This window comes from Poecilia formosa, unplaced genomic scaffold (genome assembly GCF_000485575.1).
Source record: "Poecilia formosa unplaced genomic scaffold, Poecilia_formosa-5.1.2 Scaffold111, whole genome shotgun sequence".
NCBI classification, from domain to species: Eukaryota; Metazoa; Chordata; class Actinopteri; order Cyprinodontiformes; family Poeciliidae; genus Poecilia; species Poecilia formosa.
The window spans coordinates 490826-518391 of NW_006800050.1; the positions used below are offsets into that span (position 1 = coordinate 490826).

Here is a 27566-nt window from a genome sequence, read left to right on the forward strand (position 1 = left end):
ATATATATAAATTGTGCAGCTGGTTGGCCACATAACCAGCTGCAAAATTTATCTGAGTATATTGCAACTTCTCAACCTACCTGACCCCCAGCTTTATTTTTTTAAGCCCCGGCTTTGAGTTTAATAACTTCGGAGTTGATTAAATTTACCCAGTGCTAGCTAGCAAAAAAAAAAAAAGGCCAGTTTCTTCCCTCATATTCAATGCCACATTCTCACAGTTAATGTTCCAGTACAGAAAGCAGTTGTTATAGTGGCCTAATCCATGCTGACAACAAATATTTTTGCAGGGGAATATTTTCCTTAAAACCCAACCGAGCTTGCCAGCCGCTAATTTATACAACAGATGTGGAATTGGGCAATGCTAAGAAAACATTTAGGTTTACAGACCGCTGTAATGACTGAAGACAGCCAAGTGAATGTTGCAATATCCTGCAGTGAAGCTCCTTGACTGAAAAGCATGTTAGTTGTTGGTTTTATGCATATCTGTAGCTGCATGCAGATGTGTAAAGCAGTCAGGATGAGGTTTCAAACTTAACGATGGGCATCAAATCTGTCTTGCTTGTCGCTTTTAACCTTTTTTTTAAAATATATATCTGTGCAATAATGTGAGCCTGCAGTGCAGCCAGAGGTTATTCCTTCTCCAAAACGCTGATATCATTTGAGAGACTCTGAACTTGTGTTCGTCCTTCTCTCAGTTTTTTTTCTCCTTAAAGTGATTTGTAAAACAGAATTTGGTGCTTTTTCTGTTCTTGTAAAAACCCAAACACTCTAAGGATTCGCTTACATCATGAATCTCGCTTTCATTGCCTCCCGTTGCTCCCTCTGCAGAGCTCGTCATCGCCGCTCGGCCTTTGCTTCTTCCCTTTCCTGGCTCCAACCCGCCCGCAGCTCTCGTGCATCCTCCTCCTCACATGTCAAAAGCCGGAGTGTTGGTGTGTCGGTGGGAAAAGGTGGAAACAGACGACCAGCCCTGTTCCTCTGCAGAGTGACAGTGAAGGTGGTTCCTGTTTCACAGAAAAGGACAGAATTATGGCTGCAAGCACGGAAAAGCTTGTTTTCTAATCACCAAGTTGAATTTAGGAATAGCTGAAAATGTGATAAATTCCATTATTGTATACTTTCTGCAACTTGCAACTGCAACATGCATTGAAGGGCAGATGATAACTTTTTGAAAATATTTATTTGAGCATTTTTCAGCTGTAGAAACAAGAAGCGAAGTAAATTGTTTGGGCGTTTTTTTTTTTTACCAGGATGGAAAACTACAAATCCTAAGAGTTATTTTTAATTCCAAAACAAATACATTCATATTACTGAGTTCTCATTCAGTGTAGAGCAGTATGGAATTTAAAATGTTTCTCTGTATTTATCAGTATGTCATGTAAAAAAAATACCTCGTTTCTAGATTATTCTCTCTGGTTCATTGTTCTAATGTTCAGCCTGTCCATCCGTCCGTTTGTCCATCAACATGTGTATTTGTTCCCCATACTTTTATCCGTCCATCCCTAAATCAACCTGTCTGTACGTCCATCCATCCTTCTATTTAGCCATACACTTTTTCTGATATTTATTCTAAAGCCAGGGCTCAGTAAAAATATCTGACGTTTCTATTCAGATTTTGTACGTTTTCTCCTCCGCCATCGTCTCTTTTAACCTTGCTATACACTGAAGCCGCCTCATAGCTGCGACTCTGTGGCCTCTGTTTGCCCATCGGCCTCTTACTTGGGTAAATCAGGAAGTTCGCTCTTCCAGAAATAGCCGAGGAGCGTCGCTGATCATCAGCAGCTCGACTCACAGACCCTGAGTGAACTTGTTAGCCTCGGTTATCTGAGTGACGCAAGTGAGTCGGCGCAGATCCGCCACTTGTGTTTCAGTAATATCAGGCACACCCGGCTGTTGTCATAAGGCTGCAATGAACATGAGACGTTCATCATTCTTTATCTGTCACACTCGGCCAACTGCTTAACGCAGCGTTGTCCTTTTCCTGGCCCTGCTGTTTACTTCTCGAAAGGAAGTTTGGGAAAAAGAAGCGTACAAATTTCTTAAATAACGTTGGATCAAATTTTCTGATGGCTGCACTATCAGTATTAAAGTTCAATGGAAAATCTGTTAACGCCTCGATATGTATGCTTAATATGAACTGGAATGTCAGTGTTTTATTATTTTAACCGATATTGGTCATGTCAGGTTTCTGTTTATAGAAATTGATCAGAGGCATGAAGAAGCAGTATATAAGTATAAATCTTAAATAACATATTTGAGATTTATTTCTTTCCTGTCTATTTGAAATGTTGTATTGAGATCAATTTCCCTCCATACAACGGAGGGAAATTGATTGTTTTGGTTTGTGCTTACTTGCACCGTAACAATTTGCATGTTCCTCTAGTTTTCCTACATGCAGCTGCGGTTTAACATCCACACCCCCGGTTTCCAATTTCACAGGCAAATCGAATGTAGCATCAGGCCAGATGCTCCTTTTCTTCTCATAGTAGTCGCACTTTGAAACAAACCTTGTCCTGATCAGCTTTGAGGACAGGATTTGTTGAAAATATTAGAGAAAAACTTGGTGAGAAAGCCTGATTAAATATTGATCAAGACAATTTTAGGGGAATTAGCCTGAAAACGGAGAAATTTCATCGTGTTTTCTTCAGTCGAAGCTCTCCTGATGCACGTTGCCTCTCTGTCCTTTCCGCGACCCATAACTCCCTCTCTTCCTGCCCACCTAACTCTTAAAGATTAACAGAGTGCTCGCTACCTGTCCACCTGCTGGAGGCATCACATTTACGGGCACCGGGGGTAATCCCAAAGGTCCAGTTAGTTTTCTAATCCTTGGAAACAGGAACAGACAGCTCAGCCAAGGTCAGGCTGTTTAATTTCCAGGAGATCTGCAATCGAGACATCCATTGTTCACGTTGGGAGGTCACCTGTAACAATATCGCTATTTATTGAGCCAAACGCAACTCTTTCGGGTATCGCGTTCTCTTGGCAGGGCTCGGATGAAACATTGTTGTACCTTAATTACGACTTCAGCTCGCTTCCAAACGAACAGACAGAGAAACAGGCCAAACAGACGCTGGCTTGTGCGCTGATTTGTGGCAGCGTTTGGCTCCTCATTCCGAAATACACTGGAGGGTTCAGTTGGAGATTAACCCAAAGCCGTACCTGACGTTTTCATTGGCTGCCTGAGTCTAGATAAGCCCCCCCTCCTAAAATCTCTTGGTGTCACTGGGGTATCTGTAGCCAACCTGACACCAGGAGCGTACGAGGCCGTCTCTCTTACGCACGGCGATGACAAAAGGAGAGTCCGCCAGGAGCACATATTGAAGAATTTGGTTGCAGACGCAGTTTAGGAGCTATCAGATCGAAACCCAAGATGCCAGAGTAAGTCAGGAATTTCAAACGGGGGGCGTATTTTGAAAGCCTCTTTCGAAACGTCAGAAGAAAGAAAAGATACTGTTTCATGGCTGCTATGGGATTATAAAGTCTTGGATGTCTCCAGTTTGAAGAACCCCGTCTTTATGATTAAGCTTGTCCAAAACAAAGGCGCTCAAGTATTCAGGAAACCTGAGTATTAATGGGACAATTTATTACCTTTTTATACAGTACCTCACAAAAGTATTTTCACATTTCGTGACATTGCGTCTACAATCTTTTATAGTTTATTATCTTTACGTGACAAAACCAAGAGAAAGTGGAGCAGAATCGTGAAGAGCAAGGAAAACCTCTCATTTTTTTTAACAACAAACAACCTGACACCGTAGCTTGTGCTCCCCAGACGAATGTTCCCATTCTGCTTTCCGAACGCATGTCAGAAACGAATTAATGCGAAGCCTCCATGTCTCGGTGTGTGTTTACGCTGCATTCCAAGCGCCGCAAATCAATTTCCCTGCACGATTAAGAGTGCAAAGCGTGAAGAAGCGCTTCACACTCATTTCACACCGGCTTCTCCTGGCAGGTAAACCTTTTATTTATTGGCTAACAAAAGAGGCTTCAGGACGTCTTGATTTCATGCCACCGGGGGCTGTTCATCACTTTGAAAAGCGAAAATGTTTCACGCAAACTGATCCAGAGCAGCGGGCTTGAAGAAACCGACTAAATGTGTTTTGGACGAAAGCGATGTCTCCCATCAAACATTGTAAATGAGTGCCCTCGGACAACTTAATAACCCAGCATGATATGATGAAGACCAAAAATTTGTTTTATGCTTTCCTCCGAATTAAGACCAGCCAAGAGCCGGGTCAGCCCGCCCCAGCACTCCGCCGAGTGAAAATAAAAATGTCATTTGTATCTGCTTCGTAGATGCAACTCCTCTGGGTTTAGGCAAACTTTTTTTTTTTCCTGCTGAAGCTTGTGTTCTCCGTCAGATTAGCGCCTTGTAGCCGTGCCCGGCGGTGCCCAACCCCGCTCCCCGCTGAGACGACCCCGGCCACACTCGCCAGCTGTGCAAACACAGCCACGGCACTTAACACACACACATGCACTTTGTTCTTCGGCTTGAGCCAAATCCAATTATTTTCCTCGCCTTGAACCTTTTCCTTGTTTCAACAGCACACCTTCAACCCCCTCCTTTCTGTGCAGCCGGGCTGAACGAGGTTGATAAATGTGCTTTCAAGGTTATTCCTGCAAACCTTCACTGTAGTTTTAATCAGATGACATATGCAATGCATCATTTAAGCCCCAGCTATTGCTTGACAAACACTAGCATGGGTAGAAAAGTGCAAAGAAAAAAAAAAGCGGAATCGGGGTACAGGAAAGAGATTCCTCTACATCTCCACTATGAAAAGTGAAATATTAGTGTTTTTCCAGGTTGCAAAAAAAACAAACAAAAAAAAACAAAAGAAAAGACGAGGCTTGTTGTTATCACTGTTGGGTCGGGTTTGTGCTGCAGGCTCAGGGCGACATTTTTCTCTTTATGGCTTCAGCCTTGACACTCAGCCAAACTTTTTTTCTTTTTTTTCTTCGCATGTGTTCACACTTCTTTAATTATCTGCACATCTAATATATACCCTGCGGTTACTCTAATATCACAATCTCAGAAGAATCAAACGCAACACCATTAAGGCTTTAAAACAAATCATTTAGTAACAGAATTTTTTGGTTTATGCATTTTAGCGATTAATTTTCCTCCAAAAAAGGATAATCTTTTTCTATTTTAGTTTTTTTTTTCCTCCACAGTAAACTTTCACATTTACATGTATAATCAAGACATTCATATACTTTATTGAATACCACGTTTTTTTCATATTGTGCAGCCCCTTATTCAAAACGTCAATTTATGGTGACATTGAAATGAACAAAAATAGGCCTCAGTTTAGCTATGAGTGCAGCTGCAAATTAAAAATGTCTTACAGTTCGTCATTTGATCTACAATAAATGGCGTTTAAATGGGAGTTAGTAAAATGCATTAAGTCGCACTAGTAGTTTTCTTAAACACCAACCAGTTCAGTTTAAAACGTAGCAGATGGGCAGTGCGTGCTCATCAGTTGTTCCTGGGTGTTGTCTCATCTGATGCTCATGCATGGCACTTGCGTTGCTATAGTTTGCACCAAAACACACAGAACATTATAACTGCATCCTCCGTTTATCATCACCTAACTTGAAGCATTCGCCATAATTTTGAAAACTTACAAAGCAGCTCATTTTATTGCAAAGCAGACATTTTTTCTTTGAACATGATGGCAGCTCTGACAACACCAGGCCTTGTTTTTTGTTTTTTTTTTAAACCAGACTGAAGTACTATAAGAAACTCACCAGTGTTGTAGGAAGTTCATGGAGTGAATCTTTTTCTTTTCTTTGCTCTAAAAACAAAATCAAAACTTTTATCTTTTCTTCAAACTAAACAGTGTTTGATAAGTGAGGCCACTCTTTGCTCTCCCTTCAAAGCCAGCTGGTTTTCACAAGATAACTCAATGTTTGACGATGGCACCCATAGAGAGCCGGAGACATACGTTTGCTCCAGGTTTTTTTTTTTTTTTTTGCTGTTACTGCAGCTAAAATGTGGTGATACGCCTCGTTGTTTGTCCATGGTAAGTGAACTCACCCATGTATATCAGACGTTACCATGAGAGAAGACGACTTGCATAAGCAGCATAAACAGTCATGAGGAAAATAAATGTGCCCCCATGTTAAACTCGTGCGTGTCATTTAGATATTTCTCAAGCGCCACGTTTAAGACTTCAAATGGTGCATCTGATCTGACTCTTAAAAGCTAAAAGAATGTGGGACACACAATGTGCAGAATCATCCCGTCACCTGCATATCTCTGCTAAATACCCTCCTTCCTTAAATACAGGACTTGGGATGCATCCCAGGTGCTATTCGTCAGTCCAACTCCATCCTGACAGCAGCTACGCTGGTATGACGGGGATGTTTGAGTAATTTCCTTGTCGCTCCATTGTTGTCGCGAGTTTTCCATCCACTCGTGTGAGCATCAGCTGTCTAGCCTAGACAGTCATTTTCCCCGTTTTCTCGAAACTGTCATTTGTCGGAGGAATGTTTGATGGGCTCCTCTTGCATTTCTTTGCTCCATTGTCCGTCACTCATCAGAGATAATTGCGCCCCGTGGAATCCGTCCAGACTGACAAGACGATGTATGGACAGCATTAAGCTGTCACATCAGGCTGATTGCTTGGTTATAGACCACTTTGGTGTTTCTGATCCTTGCTCTGACTGACATGTACCCCTTTTTAGAAGAAGAACAAAACATTTCAGAGCAGTTTTACTGCACCATACTTTTTACTTTTACTTGAGTAATAGTATTATAAAGTAGTGCTACTCTTACTTCAGTAAAATTTCTGGATACTCGACCCACCCTGGATAACTTTAGTGAATGAATAACAGACATGTTTTAAACCACAAATGCAAACAGCTGCAGTTTATGTCGAAGTGAGACTTCCTGTTTGTGCACAAGCTTTGTTGCTCTAATGTTATTTTCTCTATGGTGAGCATTTTGAAGCATTTATATACGTAACATAACAGTAGATGGTGTCACTGGAGGTGCTGCTGAGTTTCTTTTATACGTTTTATGTTGTCAAAGTCTGATTTGGAAAAGTGTTTGGTTTCATTATTTTGTTACTTGCATTCATTTCTTCAATTTAGTCTTTAAAATGCCAAAATTTGCACGACTCGATTTCTTTGTCTGACATTGTTTTTGAATATTAAATCAGATATTCTAATTAGTTATTCAATAAATACTTAAGTAGCTTTTCTGTCAATTTTTTTTTAAATCAAGTGATTTCCTAAATGTCTACTTTTTACATTTACTTGAGCAAAAATATGTTTAGGTAGTGCTACTCTTACTTGAATACATTTTTGGGAACTTTTCCTACATCTGGTTTCTACCACAAAAGTAGATATGGGCAATTATTGAATCTTTCAACAGGATAATGATCCAAAGCAGAACCAAAAAATGTAAAATCAACACAGACATTATTATGTGGAGACACTGTGCAAAGAGTAATTGTCAAAGATCCTCTCTGAATGCTCCAAGTTTATTGGATGTTAAAGGAGAAGACTGGAAAAAAGTGCTTTTCTGTTGACAGGTTTTGTGGCAACAGTGACTTCATAAAAACCTGTGATTTTTTTTTTCCCACTTACACAGATGAAATATTACTCTATTCTAAATGATCCAGTACGAAATTATACATTTCAATAAAAGGCTTTTCAACCTTCTTACTGTGGATGTAAACAGGCGTGGAGGTGCTGTAGTTTACTTGGCATAAACATTAATGATTGGAAACGTTTCTGCAAACAGTTCTGCAACAATATCTGACATATAATAAATCAAACTTCTCAGCATTTGCTCTGCCTATGGATCTTCAGTGGACTTCCAGATCCAAATGTTTACCTAATGCGCATTTCATTCTTATGGCTTGAGGTAATTCAGGGTCAGCCCTACGCTGACATGAATTCCAACGAGGTTTTCCCAATAATTACAATATAATCTCCAAAGTTTAAAATTCTTTCTGTTCAACCAGAGACGAGGATGAAGGAAGCTGATGAAACATTTTTTCTGACTCCCTGCCAGATGCACACAGGCATCTGTCAAGGAGCATAAGTGGGATTAAGTCGATTTGTATTTAACTCTGTCTGTCTCTTCACGCATACACCGTGTGTCTAGTGGGAGGAATTTATATTATGTTCATGAACCAAACGGTTTCATAATCTATGAGTTATGTCAATCTCATAATCCCAAATCAGACTTAAGAATTTATTTTTTACTGTTCAATAAAGCAATCTTTTTTTCCCAAATACATAAGTGTAAGGAGATTTCTATACGTTTCCCAGGATTAATATTCATTTTGATCACACATTATAAAAATAAACCATGATCAAAAACTCTATTTATTGTTAATGAAACTATTGAACAACCCAATAAAAACAAATACAGCTCTAGAAAAAAATTAAGAGACCACTTAAAGTGATTAGTTTATCTGATTTTACTCTTTATAGGTTTATGTTCGAGTAAAATGAACATTGTTTCTTTATTCTATTAACTACTGACAACATGTCTCCGGAATTCCAAGAAAAAAATTCAGTATTTATTTGTAGAAAATGAGAAATAGTTAAAATAACAAAAAATATGCAGCGCTTTCAGACCTGAAATAATGCAAAGAAAACAAATTCATATTCATTTAGAAACAACAAAACAAAAATTTTAACTCAGGAAGAGTTCAGAAATCAGTATTCGGTGGAATACTGAGGTTTTCAACGGGCTTCAGTGCAGTGGGCTCTTCATTTTTTCCGGAACTGTATGTTACAGTAATTCCACCTTCCTTCAGATTCACAGAACTGCAGTGATTCATTGGTTGAAGCAACCAATGAGTTCTTACGTGTTTAAAGCATGGTGGCGTAAGGATGGGGATGCTTTTCAGCACGGACAGGCGTCCTAGAATGGAGGAAACGATAATTGCACGTTAGTGCAAATAGTTCGTAAACGGGGATCAGGACTGCAGAGACTGGATTTGATTTTAATGGTCTTACCTCACCCAAGAATGTCCGGGTTTAAGAACAGGATGGAGCGTACAGTGTGTCATGGTAAATGTACCATGCACCAAACACTGTTTGAATTCAGGGAAAAGGCGTTTATACGTCAAATTGATTAAAAAGTAAGGAAATTCCCCAGCGTTTCAGTCAAGAGCCAATCTCAATGCTATAAACTCAGTTATAGGTTTAAAACTAACAGAAAGCAAAAGTTGTTAGACCGCACATTTTTTTTAATAGCTTTATAAAACTAGATCCAATCTCAAAAGAAGGTTTGTATTTTTATTTAAAGAATGTGGGCCCTATAGTCTGACCTCATCTCTGAACTGATGAAGGATGCAGCCACCATTGTGCACACACTAAATTGTAAATACATTTAGAAAACATATGTAGCTGATAAAAAAAAGCACTAGCAAAAATCCAAACTTCTTTCCATATTGCCGCCAGTGTGAAGCTCGCCTCCTGCAATGTGGAGGAATATTAATGTGGATCGTGGAGCTGAGCGCTTAGAAACGCCATGCTACATGCAGGGCAGCATGTCTTGCTTTTCTTTTCTTTTTTTTCTTTTTGACTGCCAGACAGATGAGATCAGGCCCTGAGAATGCCACAGACTGTGGAAATTAAAGCTGTCGATGGCCGGGCATCTCCTCAAATGAGGGGCTTAATTTGGGAACAGGAATGCACCAGTAATTCGATGGTGACCGCAAACAGCACTTTGGAGAAGACTGAGGCTTTCATAGTAGAATCTGATGTCAGGAAAAACAGTTTTGGAAACACAGTGAGAGAAATCTCTGTTTTGAGAAGAGGGCCTTTACTTATTGAAAGCCCTCCCTTGGGTTTCATTTTGCCTGCAGATCTCCTGGCTGAACACCCTGAAGGATTAATTTGTTTGGCCTTTAGTGATGTGTGGTCAGGCTAACAGCTTGCTGGTTTTGTTTTTGCTTTGTTACAAGGGAAACGGTATTTACTGCATTGGCCCTCAGGGACGTCTGGCAAAAACTGCTTATAGGTACCGTATTTTCCAGACTATAGAGCGCACCTCACTATAAGCCGCACCCACAAAGTTTTTTTTTTTTTTTTTTTAAACTGAAAACGAACTATAAGCCGCTGGTATCTCCGCCGCTCTCGGTTTTCCATAAAGACGCTAAATCTGCTATAAAGGACGCAGCCCTGCGTCTACAACGCCGAACCATGGACTCGTTCACGCTGAGTTTATGTGCAGCGGCTCTATTTCCCTCCAGTAGATCGATAACCTTCAACTTAAAAGCTGCATCATATGAACTTCTACATGTTGTTTCCATGATGAGGGGGTATGAGTTTGGATACATTTCTCCGTTGTGCCTGCTGCTAGCATGTGCTAGCACTTTCTTCTTTGATTTCCAATTGTGACTTCTAATGATTCACTTCCTGCTAAAGCGCCCCCTGGTGGTTGAAGAAAAATCCACAGAAAAGCCGCACCGAGCTACAAGCCGCATGGTTCAAAGCGTGGGGAAAAAGTAGCGGCTTATTGTCCGAAAAATACGGTATTTCATAGAAAGAAAAATTTTGTGGGATTCATCATTGCTACCCTAAATATTATGAAGTTATATTCTAAAGCTGAAAAAGTAAGAAGCAATACGTTTTCATGTCTTGTTCCCCTTGTTGACAGCTCTAAATGTGAGTTTTATATGAATAAAAGGAAGAACTAAGAGGAAATATCAAATACTATCACAGGAAAAAAGAAAAGTTTTGATGTTAACAGATTTTTCTTGTTAGATATATAACAGCATTTAACTGCCAGAGCCAGGAAATGAATACAGAAGCAGTATCGCGTTAAAGCAAGAAGCTTTCTCATTAGAAAGAAATACAAAACGCGTTAAAACGAGAAACTTTCTCATTATAACAAGATATAAAAATAGTTCCTCTGACAGATTACGAGGTAAAGGGCATAAATCTGACTCTGAACAAACTCTGTCTATAGTAGACGACTCTCAAACATCCTGCGACGTGTTGCCGTTTCGCCGTTACGACCTTTCTCATTCAAACCAGAACATATTCTGGTTTTAATGGGATATAAATGTTGTTATAATGAGCATTTCTCGTTTCAGTCAGTCACTACTTCTGTATTTATTTCCTACCTCTGGTGGTTAAACGCTTCAGCCAGTGACTGTAGCGATTAGAAAATCGTTAAATTCTGTTTTTATTGATGCTGTTATTTTGTTGTTAATTTTACAAGGACAGAAAAAGCAATGTGCTAAAAAATACTAGCAAAGAACATACTTTATTACGGGCACTGATGAACCAAAAGTGTATTTCTAATAGTAATGCCTGTATAGACTCATTTATTAATAAATAAAAAAGGAACATTCATCTGTCCTCGAGTCCTACTATTCGAGAAGTACTTGAGTAAAGAGAGGTAGACTCTCCAAACCTTTGTTTAGTCAGATTAGTAAAGTTTGCCTCCCTTTAGAGGATTCTGTGCTGTTTCCTCTGGGAAGATGCTGGATGGGTTGTTTATTATCTGGCTACATACTCTTGTTTTTCAGTTTGTTTCTTTTTGCTTTTGATCCTGACGATTTTACAGCGAAAAAGATTGGGTACCAGTTTACTAACGAGTCAGAGAACATCACCAGAGTGGAGTGGAGACTTAGACTTTTCCCTCAATGACTTGAAACTTGACTTGGACTAAGAAAAAGGACTTGAGAACGTATTGTTGGGTTGCAGTGGTAACAAGGTACATCAAGGCATCCCAGTGACACTCTCCTGTTTCTCATGGAGGAAGATAAGGCATCCAGGAGGCAAAAGAAATCTATAGTCTCTCCAGTGGTTCAGGATCTGCACCAGAATCTCCTACAAGTTGGAGACTAAAAAAAACAAAAAAAAAACTCGTTGGCTGTCGGCCTAAAACCAAAACTCCTGAACAAACTCTAAATTAAACGAACAATGAAGGTTGTTTTGACAACAAGACATGGGCCCCCAATAACTGATTCACAGTATGTTGCCACTGCGAGGCTATAAACAGGATGTGTTCAGATAGAAGGGGTCACTGAGTTTTGAGCGTCATCAGCAGGTTGCAACACAGACACAGAGAAAGTGGAAGTGGATTTTCTTTGGCCACATCCCACACTGACGTAGGGGTCAGTGGACATCAGTGCTGATCCCTGATAAAAGTCCAATCATACTGACCAGAAATGTTGGGGATGTCAAGGAATGAGTGAGAGCTGTAAAACAGTCTTTGCCTTCACCAGTCAGGCTTTTGGTGGTTGTAGTGTTGCAGAGTAAGCAGGTGTGTCTAGTCAACACACAACTACCCTACACTTTGTCAGTTTTAGAGTGACAAGCCCATACTACCTGAAAAACATCACCAATCCAGACATTGTGCCCAAGTTCTTCTTCATGGACGACAATGCTTTAGCCCATTGAGGTCACATCATTGGGGAACAGCAGCCGGTAGACTAGGGTACATCAAATGGAGTGGCCTGTAGTTTCCCCTTAGTAAGAGGCCTGTACTAAATCCCATAGCAGCTGAGTTGATATGTAAAGCCTACTAACTCTGCAGCAAAGAAGCTCAATGACTTGAGAACGGCGCTTCAAGAGGAATGGGACGCCATGCCTCAGCAGACGATAAGTTGACTTGTGAACGGCATGAGATGTCGTCGTCGAGCTGTAATTGATGCTCAACGGCACATGACACGTTATTGAAACATTTTGTTGTTGTGACATACCCACCACTGTTGTTGGATTTTGTTTCAAGCACACAATAGGATGCTCCAACTTAAATGTCCAACTTTTATGATGTGATATGATTGTAGCTTGAACTTTTTCAGTGAATTTCACCTAGAAGCCAAACATCCGTAACTTTTTGTGAGTGGTGTTAATCGGGACCTTCTCAGATCTCGATGAAGGAAAAGCACAAGTTATAGATTGTCTCACCAACAATATGTAGCCTCCCCATAGCATTTAAGCTAACGTGTAGCTGGTGCTGTATCAGGTGCTAGCTTGAAAAAGCTACGAGAAGACACCTGCGTCTATATAGAGGTGCTGGTTCCTTGCAAATTAAACTTGCGTTCTCTCTGCTACCTTGATTTCCACTAACTTTTGAGTGAAAGTTCAGAGTAAAGAGACTTTCTGCTGTGCCCACACAACAGGCCATTGAGACGGTCACCATCAATCATCTGGTGACAGTCAGCTTTATGTGTGAAATCACCGTGCCGTGCTAAATCAGTCCTGCAGCGTGAACTTGTTGGCCTGCTATGTGTGGATGGTTGTAATTGTGCCACCCAGCTGTCTGTTGTAATCCTTCTGCGAACTGAAATGATGGAGGACGACAGATGGCTGCTTGCGCACAGCTCTGGTTCTCCAAAATACACTTAGAGGGCTGTTCATCCCTCTGGACAACACGCAGGTTCGTTACTGATAAAAGTCAGCAATCGTAGCTTTTTAAAAACACTGAGCGGATCAACAGATGGGCCTTCGGATCGGACTAATAAAAGGCTCCCTGTGGTTTCAGGATGGTTTCCAGTGATAAATCTGTGACGCTAGAAAATGTCTTGCATCAACTGCATTCATCTAACAAGATGAAGTGCAAATCGGCCGCAAGCATGAAGTCTTTACTACGACCCCGGGCCATTTATTTCACTTAGACTCAATTTAGATGTAGATATGTAATTACATATGCCTAAACTCCCCTCTTGGAAAAAAAATGTGGAAATTCATAACTTTTAGATGGATTTCTCAATGTGAGACCACATGATGGATTTGATCCATTTGTCTTTGAGCCCAGTCAGAGACGAGGTCCAGGATGCGCCTGGTTTCAGTTTGTCGTCCTCCAGAACCGTGACTGGACCAGGAGTTCACACACTTTAATAAGCTTCCTGCCATCAATCTTCTTTAGGCACAAATATTCGTCTTTTTTTTTAAACTTCTCCAGAAGACAAAACTACATCAGTTGATGAAGCAGATACACTCACTGGCCACTTTATTAGGTACACCCTGCTAGCACCAGGTTGACCCCCTTTACACCATAATGTCTTCCTTAAAACTTTGTGGCATGGATTCAACAGAGTGAGTGAACAGTTCCTAAGCTTTTGAAATCAATCAATCAACCAATCAACCAATCAATGTTTATCGTGCACTCTACTCACCCAAAGCTTCCAAGGTGGTGAACAGGTCCATAAAATAAAACTTTCTTTTTTAAAATAAATTTTATATCACTTATGTTTATATTCTACTAATATTTAACACTTTGGATGGGGTAGGTTGTCAATAAAGAAGCAATTTCTCCTTGAAAATAAAAAAATTCCACTATATTCTACGGCCAATGAGACAAACGTCTATAAGTGATGAAAGCATGTTTCACAATGTGAAGGCAGCCTGAACTGCTGCACTGACCTGTTTATCAGACTTTTTAAATACTGAAAACAAGTCAGTTTTTCCAAAAACAATCATGTCTTTTTGTTCCACTCATATTTTATCAACATCCAAGTTTTAATGTAGTCTAGACAGTTTGCCAGATTGTATACTTGAACGATTTCCACTTTCTCTCAATAGGAGCTAAACTTGCAGATGATCTGTAAAACGATGGAAATGCATGTCATATTTCACATACAACAAAAAAAAGTCCAGATCCTGAGGTGGAGCCACAGAGTGCCGGAGCCTCAGAGGAAGAAAACTTATCCAGCTGGACCCAAAAAAAAACCCCCAACAAAAAACGAACTTCTGCAAGACAAATAGAAGTGAAACCAATTAATAGCTGCTCCCTTATTACCACATTTGGATCAGTCTGTTGGTGTTAAAACATCTTAGACCAACAGAAAATCAGGGCAAAATCTTCTGAGTCTTCAGCTGAAAGCGGTGGTGACAGGTTACTGATTGATTAATGGGAAGGAAGAAATCAGGAGGATGGAAAAGAAAAACACAGAGATGGTAATGAGGGAACAAGAAGGAAGAAAAGTTGGACACAAGAAAGGATAAAAGAGGGGAAAATAATGAGTTAGGAAGGTTCTGCTCAGACCGGCTGTTACTTCCTGCTGGTGGCTGCAGCAAAACAAATCGGGCCAGAGAGGGCCTTTTGTCATGTTTCTGATGTTTTGTTTCTCCTCACATGCAGAAATTATTGCTGTTGCACAATTCACATCTTTGATTTAAAGCTGCAATAAGTCTGTCCTAAAATAAACCAAAAGGAGCAAATCGTAATTGCTAAACCCCAAAAAACAAGAAAACATAATTATTTGTCAAGCTGAAACAGATGATCGACGTGATCTATATGTTGTTTATTCATACGGAGACGTCGCTTGGTCAAACTAAATAACAGCGGAAAAAGCAATATTTTAAATGTGCGAAATGAGTGTATTTTGAAAAACCCGCAGGTTTGTATCAAAAATGAAGACCAAATTCTTGTAGGAGCGAAAAACCCGACGCTGGATATCTAAGGAAGTTATTAGTTGATCTATTATGTTCATTCTGGCTGCTGCAGCAGTTTATTTAATGTTTTCCTCCTGCTTCATTTGCTGAGCTTTCAGTTCAGACACAGATTTTGCTCTGCAGCTGCCCGATGCTCTCGAAAACACTAAATCATAAATACATTTTTGTCTGCAGCTCCTGTTCTTCGAGAGCGTATTTACGCTCTGCTGGCTGCCTGTGTTAAACCAACACAAAATGATCCCAAATTGAATTGAACTGAATGATTTGAAGCCCACATATGATTTCTTGCTTTCTGCCTAGGAAGTTTCAAACAAATGAGAAACTAATCTTTATTTTATCATCTATGTAGATCTCGTTTGACCTAAAATACACCTTGAGGTATTGTTACATGAAACATATTTTCCCAGGCAAAACTATTCTAAAAAAAAAAAAAAAAAGTTGTCAAATCACTTATATTTAATAAATAAAAAAAAGTAGTTTACATATTTACAGAAAATCATTTTCTTTGTTTAGAAAAAAGTTCTTTTGTTTCCACTCTGAGAAGGCGACGAGTTCGGTTGCTTTCGGAGGGTTTAATGCTTCGTTCGCCCGACGGGTTAGCGGAGCCTCCCAAACTGCTCTCAGGTGAGAAGTTTTCTGTCCAACTGGAATGAGATCCGAGCCGAAATCCGTAACGGCAGCAGAAGACGGCTGGACTGAGCGATGGAAACAGTCTGTCAGTTGTCTGCCTCACTGCATCTTACCAGAAACCCATCCAGGCACCTGAAAAACACGAAAGAAAGTCGTCCGCATGTTCCATTACTTTGGGGGAAAGTATGACCAGCCGCTGTACGTCACCCGGGCACCTTCACCTGCATCTGTGAAGGACTTGCTTACGTCTGCGCTGATAAAAGTCGTCATGCAACGTTACTTTTTTATTGCCCTGTTTCCGATGGAAAAACCTAACCTTTAACATAAGATTGCATCACCAGCAATAAACTTCTTTGTTTATCTTTTGCCCTCAATTGTGTTTTGCAACCAGTGCTTATGTCTTTCACGTGTCTTTTTGTGCCAAATCGAAAAATCTCTGGCTTTTGCGCAATTCACGCCAAATGCAAATTCTGAAAACCTGCTTCATAGAATTTGATTTCTGTTTGCATCCTTTTCTTTGCTGGTGTTTATTCAATCAATTCATTCAAAAACTAATGTCCTGATGCTCGCTCCTGCAATGTGATCCCAACAATTTTGTATACATGAGAAGCTGAAAAGAAATCAACTTTTTGACCAAAAAAAAAAATGTTTGGACATTTTTTTTTTATCTTCTCAGAAAACTCAAATTTTCATATGATAAAAAAAGAATTTTAAAAGACTTTTTAAACACAAGAAATAGGGTTGAAAATGTTAGAAAATCATACATTTTTATCACGGTATGTTGAGAACTATAAGCTGAACATAACATAAAGGTTGAAAGAAATACGTTGACAAAATGAAAAGACCTCCAGGTGTGTGGCTTAAAAGAAACGCTCAGATATTTAAAAAAATATTCACTTTTTTAAGAGCTTGTGTGCAAGTATTGGCCTCACCTCCTTCCAGGTCATCTGACTGAAGTATCTCCATGTCCAAAACGCTGAGTTTTTGTTTCCACAACATGAAGCCTGCTCATTATGAAGGCCATCAGTGGAGTGGAAAAGTCTTTGGAGCTCCTCTTGCTCAGAGTCTGATTTTCTTGAGCTCCTTTTCGCTGCACAGACCTCATCAGCCTGTTGTGTTCAGGAGGAACGATCAGCTTCACCGCCATGGCTTTGACAGAGCAGGAACGAATCCGTCACATCAGAGCTTCCTGAAGCTTCGGCCTTTGAATGAAGTCTGTGTGACGCGGTCAGCTAAATGAAGGAGTTGTGTTGGGACAACCCCTGGTCAAAGTCTTGTGTTGATTTGAACACAAGACTTATAGCACCTGTCGCTAGGCGGGACGAATCACATTCTTCGCTTATCTTTTGACAGCCAGTCATTTTCTTTGCTTTTTGATAGGAGCCATACATGGAAATGTGTTTCTCTTTCCCCCACACAGACCATTTACAGAATTTAGTTGAATTGGATGACCTTTTTTAGCTTTGTTTGTGAGCGACTGGATAAAGGTTGTAATCACCTGCAGAGTGCTTCCACTCTGCAGAGTAAAATCTGCAAAACGTAGTAACGAAAATAAAGAGTTATGGTGGATGTTTGGGTCCCCAGATGGATGCTATGCATTTTTAATACATTCCTACAGAGGCGTCTGCCTCTGTAGGCACCAAACGGCTGGAAACACACAGCAAATGACATAAACTCCAAAACACACAAACACAAAAAAAACAAAGAGATTTTGGAAGAAAAAAAAAAAAAAGAAAGAAAGGAAGACTTAGGCCATTATTTTAGTAAATGATAAAGTGCTCTTACAAAAAAGAAAATGTTGCAATCACAGGAAGTGGTATCAAAAAACTTGAGCTGTAAAATATGTGCTGCAGATCCTTTTTGGCTCGTAAAGGCCAAGGGGTCAGCGGTCACACTCTTGTGTTTATTGACGACGTTGATGCAGTCGTTACGCTCCAAGTTCATCACACGAGCGCCAATAATATTCTCTGTTGTTCTGCTTGTGTTGGTGTGACTGAACATGAATCCAGAGTTTAAATACCTGAATAAATCCAGGAAAACCAGCATACGAACAGGTTTATTAACCCTTGCAGGAACATTCTCCAGACTAGTTTTCCGAGGTCGTTATCATCCCCAATGCTTCCACTTCATGTGTCAGGGGATAAACAACTTACCAGGGTAGATAGTTGGCCTCAGAGAAGCCCTGGCATGGAGGTAGTTTTGGATTGGAGTTGTAGGCTGACACTGCCAGGCATTTAAAAGTGGAAGTATTTTTCAGAATTAAAACGCTGCCACAGCAGGCATATGTTGTTAACTTTGCTTTAGATTCTGCAATAGATTTTAAATTGCTGGCATATTTCTTTACAGCCATCTGGGAGAAAAGGGTGAAAACTTCCTGGGAAAGTGACGTTTTAGGGTTGTTTTTCAGGCACCAAAGAAATAACAATCACAATTTTTTTGGGATTATTAACGGGTTCTTCAGAAGAAATTCACAGCTTTGTTTAGTAAATATGTGTGAATGTTACACATTTCTTTCACTGAAGTAATTATTGCTCAGTTTCACAGCGTAGGCGCCATGTAGGAACACTTTGGCCGACGATGCTAACATGGGAGCAGTGAGTTGCCATTCAGCTTCTATGACTGCGCGACTCTTAGCTCTCCAAAGAGAAAAAGGCGTTCAAAGACAGACGCATGCATCAATGAAGAAGGTGCCGGGTATCATTACGAGACGTTAAAACATGAGAGAAACGGAGCATGAATGCAAAAGGATGTGATGACAGTGCCAGGAAAGCTTTTCATCCATCAAAAACTAGCCGTTTTTTTTTTTTATAACTCCCGAATTCCCTCAGGGCTTCTCGCTCCTGTTTCAGACGAGAGGCGGTGGGAGTCGAAGGATTTGCCCGCTCTCGTCTCCGTGTTTGCAAGGCCGACTGCACCCGGGGAGTGGGAGCAGTAAATCAAGTTGAGGGAAAGCTGGCAGCCAGAGCAGGAGAAGATATCTGGGCATATCTTCAAAAGGGTGCCAGAGGAAGAACATTAGATAACTAAATAGTCCACCAGGAACGAGAGAACGTGGTGAAAGTGGAGTTTCAGTTTTATTTTTTTCCCCACACTGAGCTGCTGAATGGGATTCTCTCTGAGTTTTGGATCCAGAAGAGCTCTGCAAAAACCACAAAATCTTACCAAGTATTTTTGGTCTAGTTGCTCGTTCACTTGAAATAAGACAAAACTAACTTGCAAGTAACTTTTCAGCGAGATAGAGGTGATTTTTTTTTAAAGAGAATAATTCCTTAACAATGGTTAAAAAAATGCTACTTTCACTGGGAGATTCTTTCACTTTTCACAAGACATTTTCCCACGCTTTAAGTGAAACAATCCAAATTTTTAGTGGGCGATTACAAGATTCCTAAAAATACTACAACAATGAAGTATTTTCTCCTCAGGTTACATTCAGACACCAACTAACATGAAGAAATTATGTGTTCTGATCCTGTTACCATTTAGCAGCTGGGAATATGAACGTTTGTATTTGTGTTGCACAGTAAATTTTGCTCTTTCCCCCCCGGTTGGTACCCAGACTGCGGAAACTGGCACCGGGCGGGCTCAATTATAATATCAGGTTAGATGTTATTTCTGTTGATTATCTGCTTTTGAAGAACCGACCTTCCCCTCCGAGTTCACTTCCTCTCCTCCTCCCGGATGAAACGTTTCTCTTTGATATCCGACTCGCCTCCGAGGTTAATGAATGAGCGGCCTGGTGCCCTGCTTAACGTTTACCCTGGCTCTTCGGGGCGCTGACGCACACACGCACGCACGCTCGGGGTGGCCGTAAGAGAAAGTTCCTATTATTTTTTTATTTTTTATTTTTCTAGCATTTTTCATTTCAATTACTGAAAACTGAATACTAACAAACAGAAATCAAAACGTGGAATTTTTGTTCCTACGGATTATAAAGCGTGTGGTTTCTTTTTTTTCCCTTTTTTTTAAACGACTCGCTGACTTCCAAAGCTAACTAATCTAAAATCATTCACTTAAAAAAAATAAAAATAAATAAATAGCTGCTTAATTTTAATTGGAATCGAGGCAGAAATGTACTTGTCTCCACGTTTGAATGTTTTAATGGCGGCTTCGTTGCCTTACCGTGCGATTTTCTTGAGTCGTCTTTTGTTCCGACCACAGTCACACGCTGTGCTTTCAGGGTCAGATGGACGACTGAAAATGTGCGAAAAAGCAGTCGGACTTTGAGGAGGGGTTGTGAAAGATGGTCATAAAACCAACAGCAACTGTTGATCGAAACCACTTTAAAAGAGCTGAAAAAAGTCTGGCTCACTGGAAGCAAAATATAAAGAAATAATGGGTAGTTTAAAACGCAAAGTGACCCCTTTTCTTGTTGCGTTGAAGCCTGGAGTCAATAAGTTTATTGGCTTCTGTTTATTCTCCTGCTCTCTGAGAAATAACCACAGCCTTTCAGTGTAGTTCCTTTGGTCACAGATCAAACGGTTCGAGCCATTTTGTTGCCACTTTGGCTTTGTGCGCTGATGTTCTGTCATGCAGAGGAAAACATGACCACGGACAAATTGCGTCTGGATTTTTGGGGACAAGTTGTTCCTTTTCATTTTCCCCTTTATTCATGGTGGAGTTCTCAGACGAAATTGTGAATAAGCCCACTTTTTTTTTTTTTTTTTAGACGACGAGCAGGAACCTCGGGGGGGACGGATTGGACATGGATGCTTTACAGATGACACCCGCCTCGTTTTCTCCAGACGCGGTGATACGATTTTCCTCGCTCTTCCTGCAGATTTAAGTCGATCCTTGAAGGTTTCCTTCGTCGTCGGGTCACTTCCTGCTGAACTTCTTGTCACCAGGAAGCCAAAGATCTGCATTAGCATGTTCTGGTGCTTTCTGGACTTCCTGTCATTCTCACTCTCACCTTTTTAATGATCCATAAAACCTTTTTTTTTTTTTTGAACATTTTAATGCAAAGTGAAGATGGCTGGATTGCTAACACAAGTGCATCTGTTCCTCTTTTTCCTCTTTGGCAATAAATCTGATAGTTGGATCGATGAACCGTTTCCAGCTGGACTCTGCTGAAGTGAAGTTAGCTTTTAATTTTGGGCAAAGCTGCATAATGCATGCTATCACCTCCAGCGATCTAAAATCAGTGACACTTCACCTCAAAAAACTCAAGTTGCAAAGACATTTAGATTTCATGTTTGTGCTTCCGCCAATTCCTTTGGCTACGCCTGCAGATCTGCAGCTTCTGCTCAGATTTGCATGAGCAAATAATATCTGATCCAGTGGGTTTGGCACCAAAACAGCTCACTTGTTTCCTCAAGAAAATGTATTTCATGTTTCTGTTTTGTTTTTAAATCCCATTAATATCCTTTGCGTATTGTTTGATCTCGAGAAGCTGATTGTGTTTTCTCTCTCTCTGCTCATCACTAAAAGGATCATGAGAACTTTTCGAAGTTGGGTTATGTTCACCTCACCCGGACCTCAAGAAAGCCTTGAGCAAAGACATCTGGTCAGCCAGGCTGGTTTCAGAACGGCTCCACTGACAAACATTAGCTGGATTTCTCCTAATGTTTTGCATGCTTGACTTCAATTTGCTCTATCTGGTTTCTGGTTGTTGCAACATTTTTTCCCCTTTCAGCATCCGTAGCAGAGAAGACAAACATTGCTGCTACGTTACCGATGTCTTCAGGGATATTCATTACTTATTCAAAAATTCAGTAGTCGATTTGAGTTTGATTTGGACAACCCCCGATGCCCCCAAAAACATTTCCCTTCATTGTTGTTTTGTTTCCCTTGGTGCATGCTTTTGAGTTTGTCGAGTCCCATTTGGGGAAAACTTGTATTTCGCTTCTGTCGCTGTATTTCACTACTTTCTCACAAGTATAGGGTGAATTTTCCCATCATTCCTCGCTGATTTGCAGACCCCACATGCAGCCTTGTTGACTGTGATTTGTTATATGTGGACTGGTGTAAAACATTTTCTTTATTAATCAGCAGAAACACTTTAGATAAAAGCGTTACATGCGGTCCCACAGCATTTGGTCGCCCTAATGCTCCAACACGTCACAGTTTGTCAACCGAGGCTTTTGCCCATATTCTGCTCGCTTACATGTTGTTGGAGAAACATCAGTGGTCTAATTCACTGCAGTTAGGAAGTAATGATTGTAAAGTTTTAGGCCAGATTTTTAAAGTCTTATTTAAAAGACAGTTTTGTGATTCATTCCTATGAAAAGCTGGGGTCGGGTTTTGCAACAGTTGCTAAACAACACTATAGTTTTTTTTTTCTTTTTTTTTTTGCTCTGCGATGTTAAATCTACCATGCGAGGAGCAGAAAGTCTCTGTTTTGTGCTGCCCCTGAGGCACACAGCTGACCCGCTTCGCTGCAGGTTGTTTATGAGCGGCGGTGAGCAGCTCAGGGCTCCTGCACCGTCGGTTTGTGCATCGTTGAGAATGAGGGGCCTGCTGCGCCGCAAATGGTCCCTATCCGAGATCCGACCCTCCGCCCATCCCTGAAGACGGGGATTTCTGTGATACTCCTTGCCGTGTGGTTGTCATCAGAAAAGTGGGGACAACGAAGAGGATCCACCAAATGCACTGGACGTTTTTAATTAATTGATTTATTTAAATTTACACACAAAAGAAAAGAGCTTCATCGGTGTGGTGCAAGTCACATAAATAAAATGTTTCCACTTCCATTAACCAGTAGGAACGTCCTGATATAACTTTTTTTTTTTTAAATTTCCGATACGATTCTGATATCGCAGCTTCGAGCATTTGCCGATACCGATACTGGCCCAATGCAATATCGCCATGAATCAAAAACACTTTTAATACTTATTTTGTAGTGCGGATTGTGAGAAAAGGCTTGATCAACAACAATATAGATAACATAAATATTTTTGTCATGCCATATTTACCTGGAGGGTATATTTCAATGTTTATCCAACATTTTACTTTTTCTGTAATTAATAGAAATGAATAAGACGGCAGTATTTTTGCATTGACGTTAATGACTTTTGAGACGGTCTTTGTGTTCCAGGTTGCTGTGTGGGCGGGTGACGGGGACGCCGTCTTCATCAGGGAATACACTCTGATCCGGAGAGATCACCTTTCAGAAGAGCCCCTCCCCGCTGGCGGACAGAAGCCAGAGGACCCAGTAAGCTCACCATTAACTTTTAATTTTCTACAAATAATCAGTTAATCAATCAGATGCTATCATAAATGATTACTTTATGGCTTAAAGTGATCATTTAAAGCAGCTCATAAATCTGTTGCAATGTGTTTTATGTAACTCTCCGCACCAAAAGAGCGAGGGGGAGGCAATATTTATGTAACACCTCTGTAATGAGCGCCAGTGAACGATGATTGTGAGGCTCTGACTTGATGCGAAGCAGAGCATCCTGGGTAGTTACAGACGTTACTCCCTCCTCATGTTTGCCTTGATGAGACGCGAATCGTTTTCTTAAGCTGTGATGTTTCATTTAGTCGTTCGCTGTAGCTACGCATGTGAACGTCGCTGGAGCTTCAACTTCCTGTACATTTGTGACGTCTGCAGAGGAGAGTGGAAAGTCCCGTCTCAGCATCTTTCACCCTCTGTAGTTTTTTTTAAATTATTAAATTATATTTCACTTCATAGTAAAAACATTCTAAATGCTGTTTCCAAATAGTTTTTTTTTTATTTTATTTTTTTTTATGAGTTTTCAAAATGAAACACCACAAGGTTCCTTTGTTGTCTTGAACGGATCATTGACCAGATGTAAAAGTATGTAAACATCACACAAGAGTGTGGGAAAATATTTTTATTTCTTGATTATCCTGTCCAGATTTTGTATCCTTCCTTCTTGTGTACTTCTTGTTTTATTTTTTTTTTGTTTCTATCCTTTCTTCCTTGTACACTTTGTTCCTTTCCCTCCTTCCTTCGTTGTGCCCTTTGTTTTCTTCCTCCTTGTTTCCTTCTTCTCCTTCCTTGTCATTGTGTCGTATTTATATTCCTTCATTCCCTGAATACTTTGTGTGATTCCGTTTGATTTTTCTGTTGTTGTTTTTTTTTTTTATTGTTTCTTCCTTGCTCATCTCCTTTCTTCCTTGTGCTCTTACTGCTTGTGCAGGTGTTGCTGTTTCCAAAACTGCATTTTCTTACCGACATTTTTGACATGCTCAACAAAAATAGTCAGTGAATAAGTGAACACCGGAACCGCAAACTGCCGTGAGTCCGCTTTGGATTTTGGAAATTAACACAGATTAAATACAGTCCTTTCTACCATTACCCCCCAACATCTTTTACAGTCGGTTTTCTTTGCTCAAATCTAAATGCATTTTGATCCGGTTCTCGGTGAATTCAGCTCAGTACTTTGTGTTGTCTACACGCGAACAGATCCGAGAACATCTCTCCGTAAAAGCTCAGTTGTTTTCCTTGGTTCCGTAAGTCGCTATAATGGTTGAAATCACAGAGAAGAGCCAGGATATTATGGGTTTTTGCAGCTAAGTGGCTGCTAATGACAGCTATTAGAGTCACTCTGCAGTAATGAGTAGCGGCCCAGCGTGAGGACACGTCTTTGCTCGGCCTGCCTCTGCATGTTTCATAGACCGGAGGTGACATCATCTTGTGCAACGATTTTGTTTTGACACCTTTTCTCCCTCTTATCTTTTCATAAGACTCTGGATGATGTGTTCATCCAGAATCCATCGCCCGACTGTAAGTCAAGAAACCCAGTTTCACCGTCTTTACACGCCTAATTGCACATCAGGCAGTAACTGTCAGGGTGTTTTTAGTTGTTTTTTTTTTTTCCACTTTGCTTTTATTTTTTTTTGGTAGGATTCAGGATGAACAAAAGGTTCTGCTGCTGGAATAGAGTCAGGACTGGGATTAATGGAGGTCATGGTGGTGAGAAGAGGGAGCACTTAGTGGCCATGGCAGCAGCAGCAGCAGCAGGGTCTAAGTTACTCCGCTGCAAACTGACTTGGCAGCTGTGTTTTGCAACAACAGGTGAAAGGGCATCGACTTCACACAATTAAACACAGAATTTATCATCTTTAAAATGCCATGTATGTTAGCTGCTGCAAAGCTGGGATTATTTGGGCTGCAGTGGGTTTTTCAACACACTCTTGTCATCTAAAAGGGATTTCTGGGCATTTATTTTTTTCATAACACTGAACAAGTGTGCAGGGCTTTTGCAAGATTAACAAATTTACTTCTGGAATATGACCATGATGTTGCAGATTTCTTCCCCCCCCCCCAAAAAAAAAGCATGCATAAGCATATGCACCTGTGAAGTAATTGTTTGGAAAAATAGATCGATTGATTTGCTCTGCCTAATAAGGTATTTACCCTCTTGGATATTTTAACCTTTTTTTTGTGTTTACAAATCAGTCGTGATGAACAAAATTTGTCTTTTCTTGACAGAAAATTTTACAAAGAAAACTTTAAAGTCAAAGTGAAAATGGGGATTTCTACAAATAAAAATCTGTCATGTGACTGACCTAACACAACAGACGGCGACGTCATAACCTCTTCCCTCTTCATCACTTCATTGTCACTTTATTATTATTGCCTTGCATCAGGTGAAAAACATAAACAAACAAACAAACAAAAAAAAACACAATTTCTTGACATAAGCAGTCAAAACAGAAATGAAAAAATAAGGGAAAACATCAGATGCTCGGCTCCCTTTGGAACGTCGTGATACTGGAAACCAGCTGATGCCGATTAGGTTAAGTGAGACCGTTGAAGGTATAATGGAATCACAAGTGGTGTCTTTTTGGCTTTTTAACTTCTGCATGTTTTTGTGTTTTGGTTTGAGTCCAAACTGGTTTAACTGTGTCTTTGGGAGGTTAAGATTTTTAATTGAATTTTTTTTTTTCTTTTTACTGAGAGACAATACCTTCGCTTTTTGAAAGAACTAAAAAGGAATGCATTGAATTAGGAGAATTTGCCTCCTAGGCTTGCTTATTTTGGTTCTCAGACTCATGTTTGATGCATATGAAAACAGCATGGAGGTGCAGGCATTAAAAAAAAGTGCTGAGCACTGGTGAATGTGGTGCAAAGCCATGTGGCTTTGGATTGGGGGATCATTCTCTCACCCCCGTGTTTGTTCCAGCAGCATATGTGTTCAGTAAATCTTTGGCCCGCACCGTGGCACCGCGAATATCTCCCACTGCTTGATGTGGTTTCACAGCAGTGCACTGTGGGTACTGGAGCGCTGCTGCTGAGGTAAAGTAGACGGGGACGGGACCTCACCACAGCACCCACATTACAAACATGAGTGTGGTTAAACCATTCCGCTGGCCGCGTGTTTGTTACTGGCTACCACTTTGTGCATATTTGCAGGAGAGCTGCATCTCATGTTATCCCAGATTTGTTTCTGTTTGCTTGCTGACATCTGCATATATTGCGCCGTGTTATTCAGAAGTGCATGTGTTAGTGATTTCGGGGCCCTTAGCGTTCAACGGTCCCACATGCCACCAAATCTGTGACTTTGATTAAAGGGGAAACTTTCATCCTTCGTCGTTTTTCCTCCTCATCTTCTGCTATATCTGTTCCTCGTTGGCATGTGAAGGCATGCAAACAGTTTCTGGGTGAGTGATTGATTTCTGATTGCTTACATTTCTGGCGCTCCGCTGCAGATGTTCCCCTCTGCGTCTGGCATGTACTCATTCACAGGCGCAAACAGACAGAGGATGGTCGAGAGTCAGAAAGCATTTGCTTTGCGTTTTGGCAACGCACCAACTAATTGGTTCTTAGTGGAGGTGATTGTTACTGTCAGCCCCCCCTTTTTTTTTTTTATTTTCTGGCTCAGTATGTGTGGCTGGGCATGTCATGGAGATCATTCAAGGCACTTGTTATGAGTGTGGTTTCAATCTGGCTGAATTAGGGCTTTGTAAGCAAAATTAAATTTCACCGCAGTTTTCAAAACAAAGCTATTGCAGCAAATTTATAACATTTCAATCTGACAAGTTCTTATTTTGGATATGCAACATACTGCTCCTCTTTGTCTTTTGCAGCTTGAAACATTTTCCGCCAGCTTCCAAATAAATGTCATGGAAATTTTGTTTTCCGCTTGCGTGGGGTGAGATAAAAATCTACAGCGAGGTGCTTTCTGCCTTTGATAACTGATGTAGTTCTCAAATGTTAGCTTTTGCGTAAATCCACAGAGTTCACTCTGTTCAGACAGCCAGGAGCAAGTAGTCAGTCTGCAAGTGTTAATCTCCATTACTGCATTAATTACCTGCTGCTGACAGATCCCTACCACCCATACAGAGCAGAGTTGAGGTGAAGCACTGGAGAAGCTCCAGTAAAATTTGGTATTTTCTACTCAATGTGGGTTCAGGTTATTCTGCCTTCTGGACACGTACAGCGCTGGAGGAGAACATGCATTTCTGTTGCCTCACCAAGACTGAACAGCTGTAACCAGTGTGAGTGTTGGGCAATATTCATTTTATATACTGTTAGCCCTTCTTCACAAAACATTTTGATCTAATTTATTGTTGTATATAGTCAAAAAAAGGCTTATCGAACAATATAATTTGAGGCATTTTTAAATGTTTTATTCATTTCTCCACTC

At 40.5% G+C, this 27566-nt stretch overlaps 1 protein-coding gene and 1 long non-coding RNA gene across 3 annotated transcripts in view; one reads left to right on the forward strand and one right to left on the reverse strand.

Moving 5' to 3' along the window:
* adamtsl3 (ADAMTS-like 3) overlaps positions 1–27566 on the forward strand; it is an 86577-nt gene that overhangs the window by 14607 nt on the left and 44404 nt on the right. For both annotated transcript variants that reach the window (XM_007559921.2, XM_007559919.2), the window contains exon 2: positions 23045–23161. In XM_007559921.2, the coding sequence (XP_007559983.1) occupies positions 23045–23161 (117 nt within the window). The remainder of the gene's footprint in view (positions 1–23044; positions 23162–27566) is intronic.
* Positions 15894–17701, reverse strand: LOC107837069 (uncharacterized). The gene is made up of 2 exons (XR_001663048.1): positions 16944–17701; positions 15894–16143 (listed from the first exon to the last, which is right to left on the reverse strand). It is a non-coding gene; the product is annotated as an uncharacterized LOC107837069 (long non-coding RNA).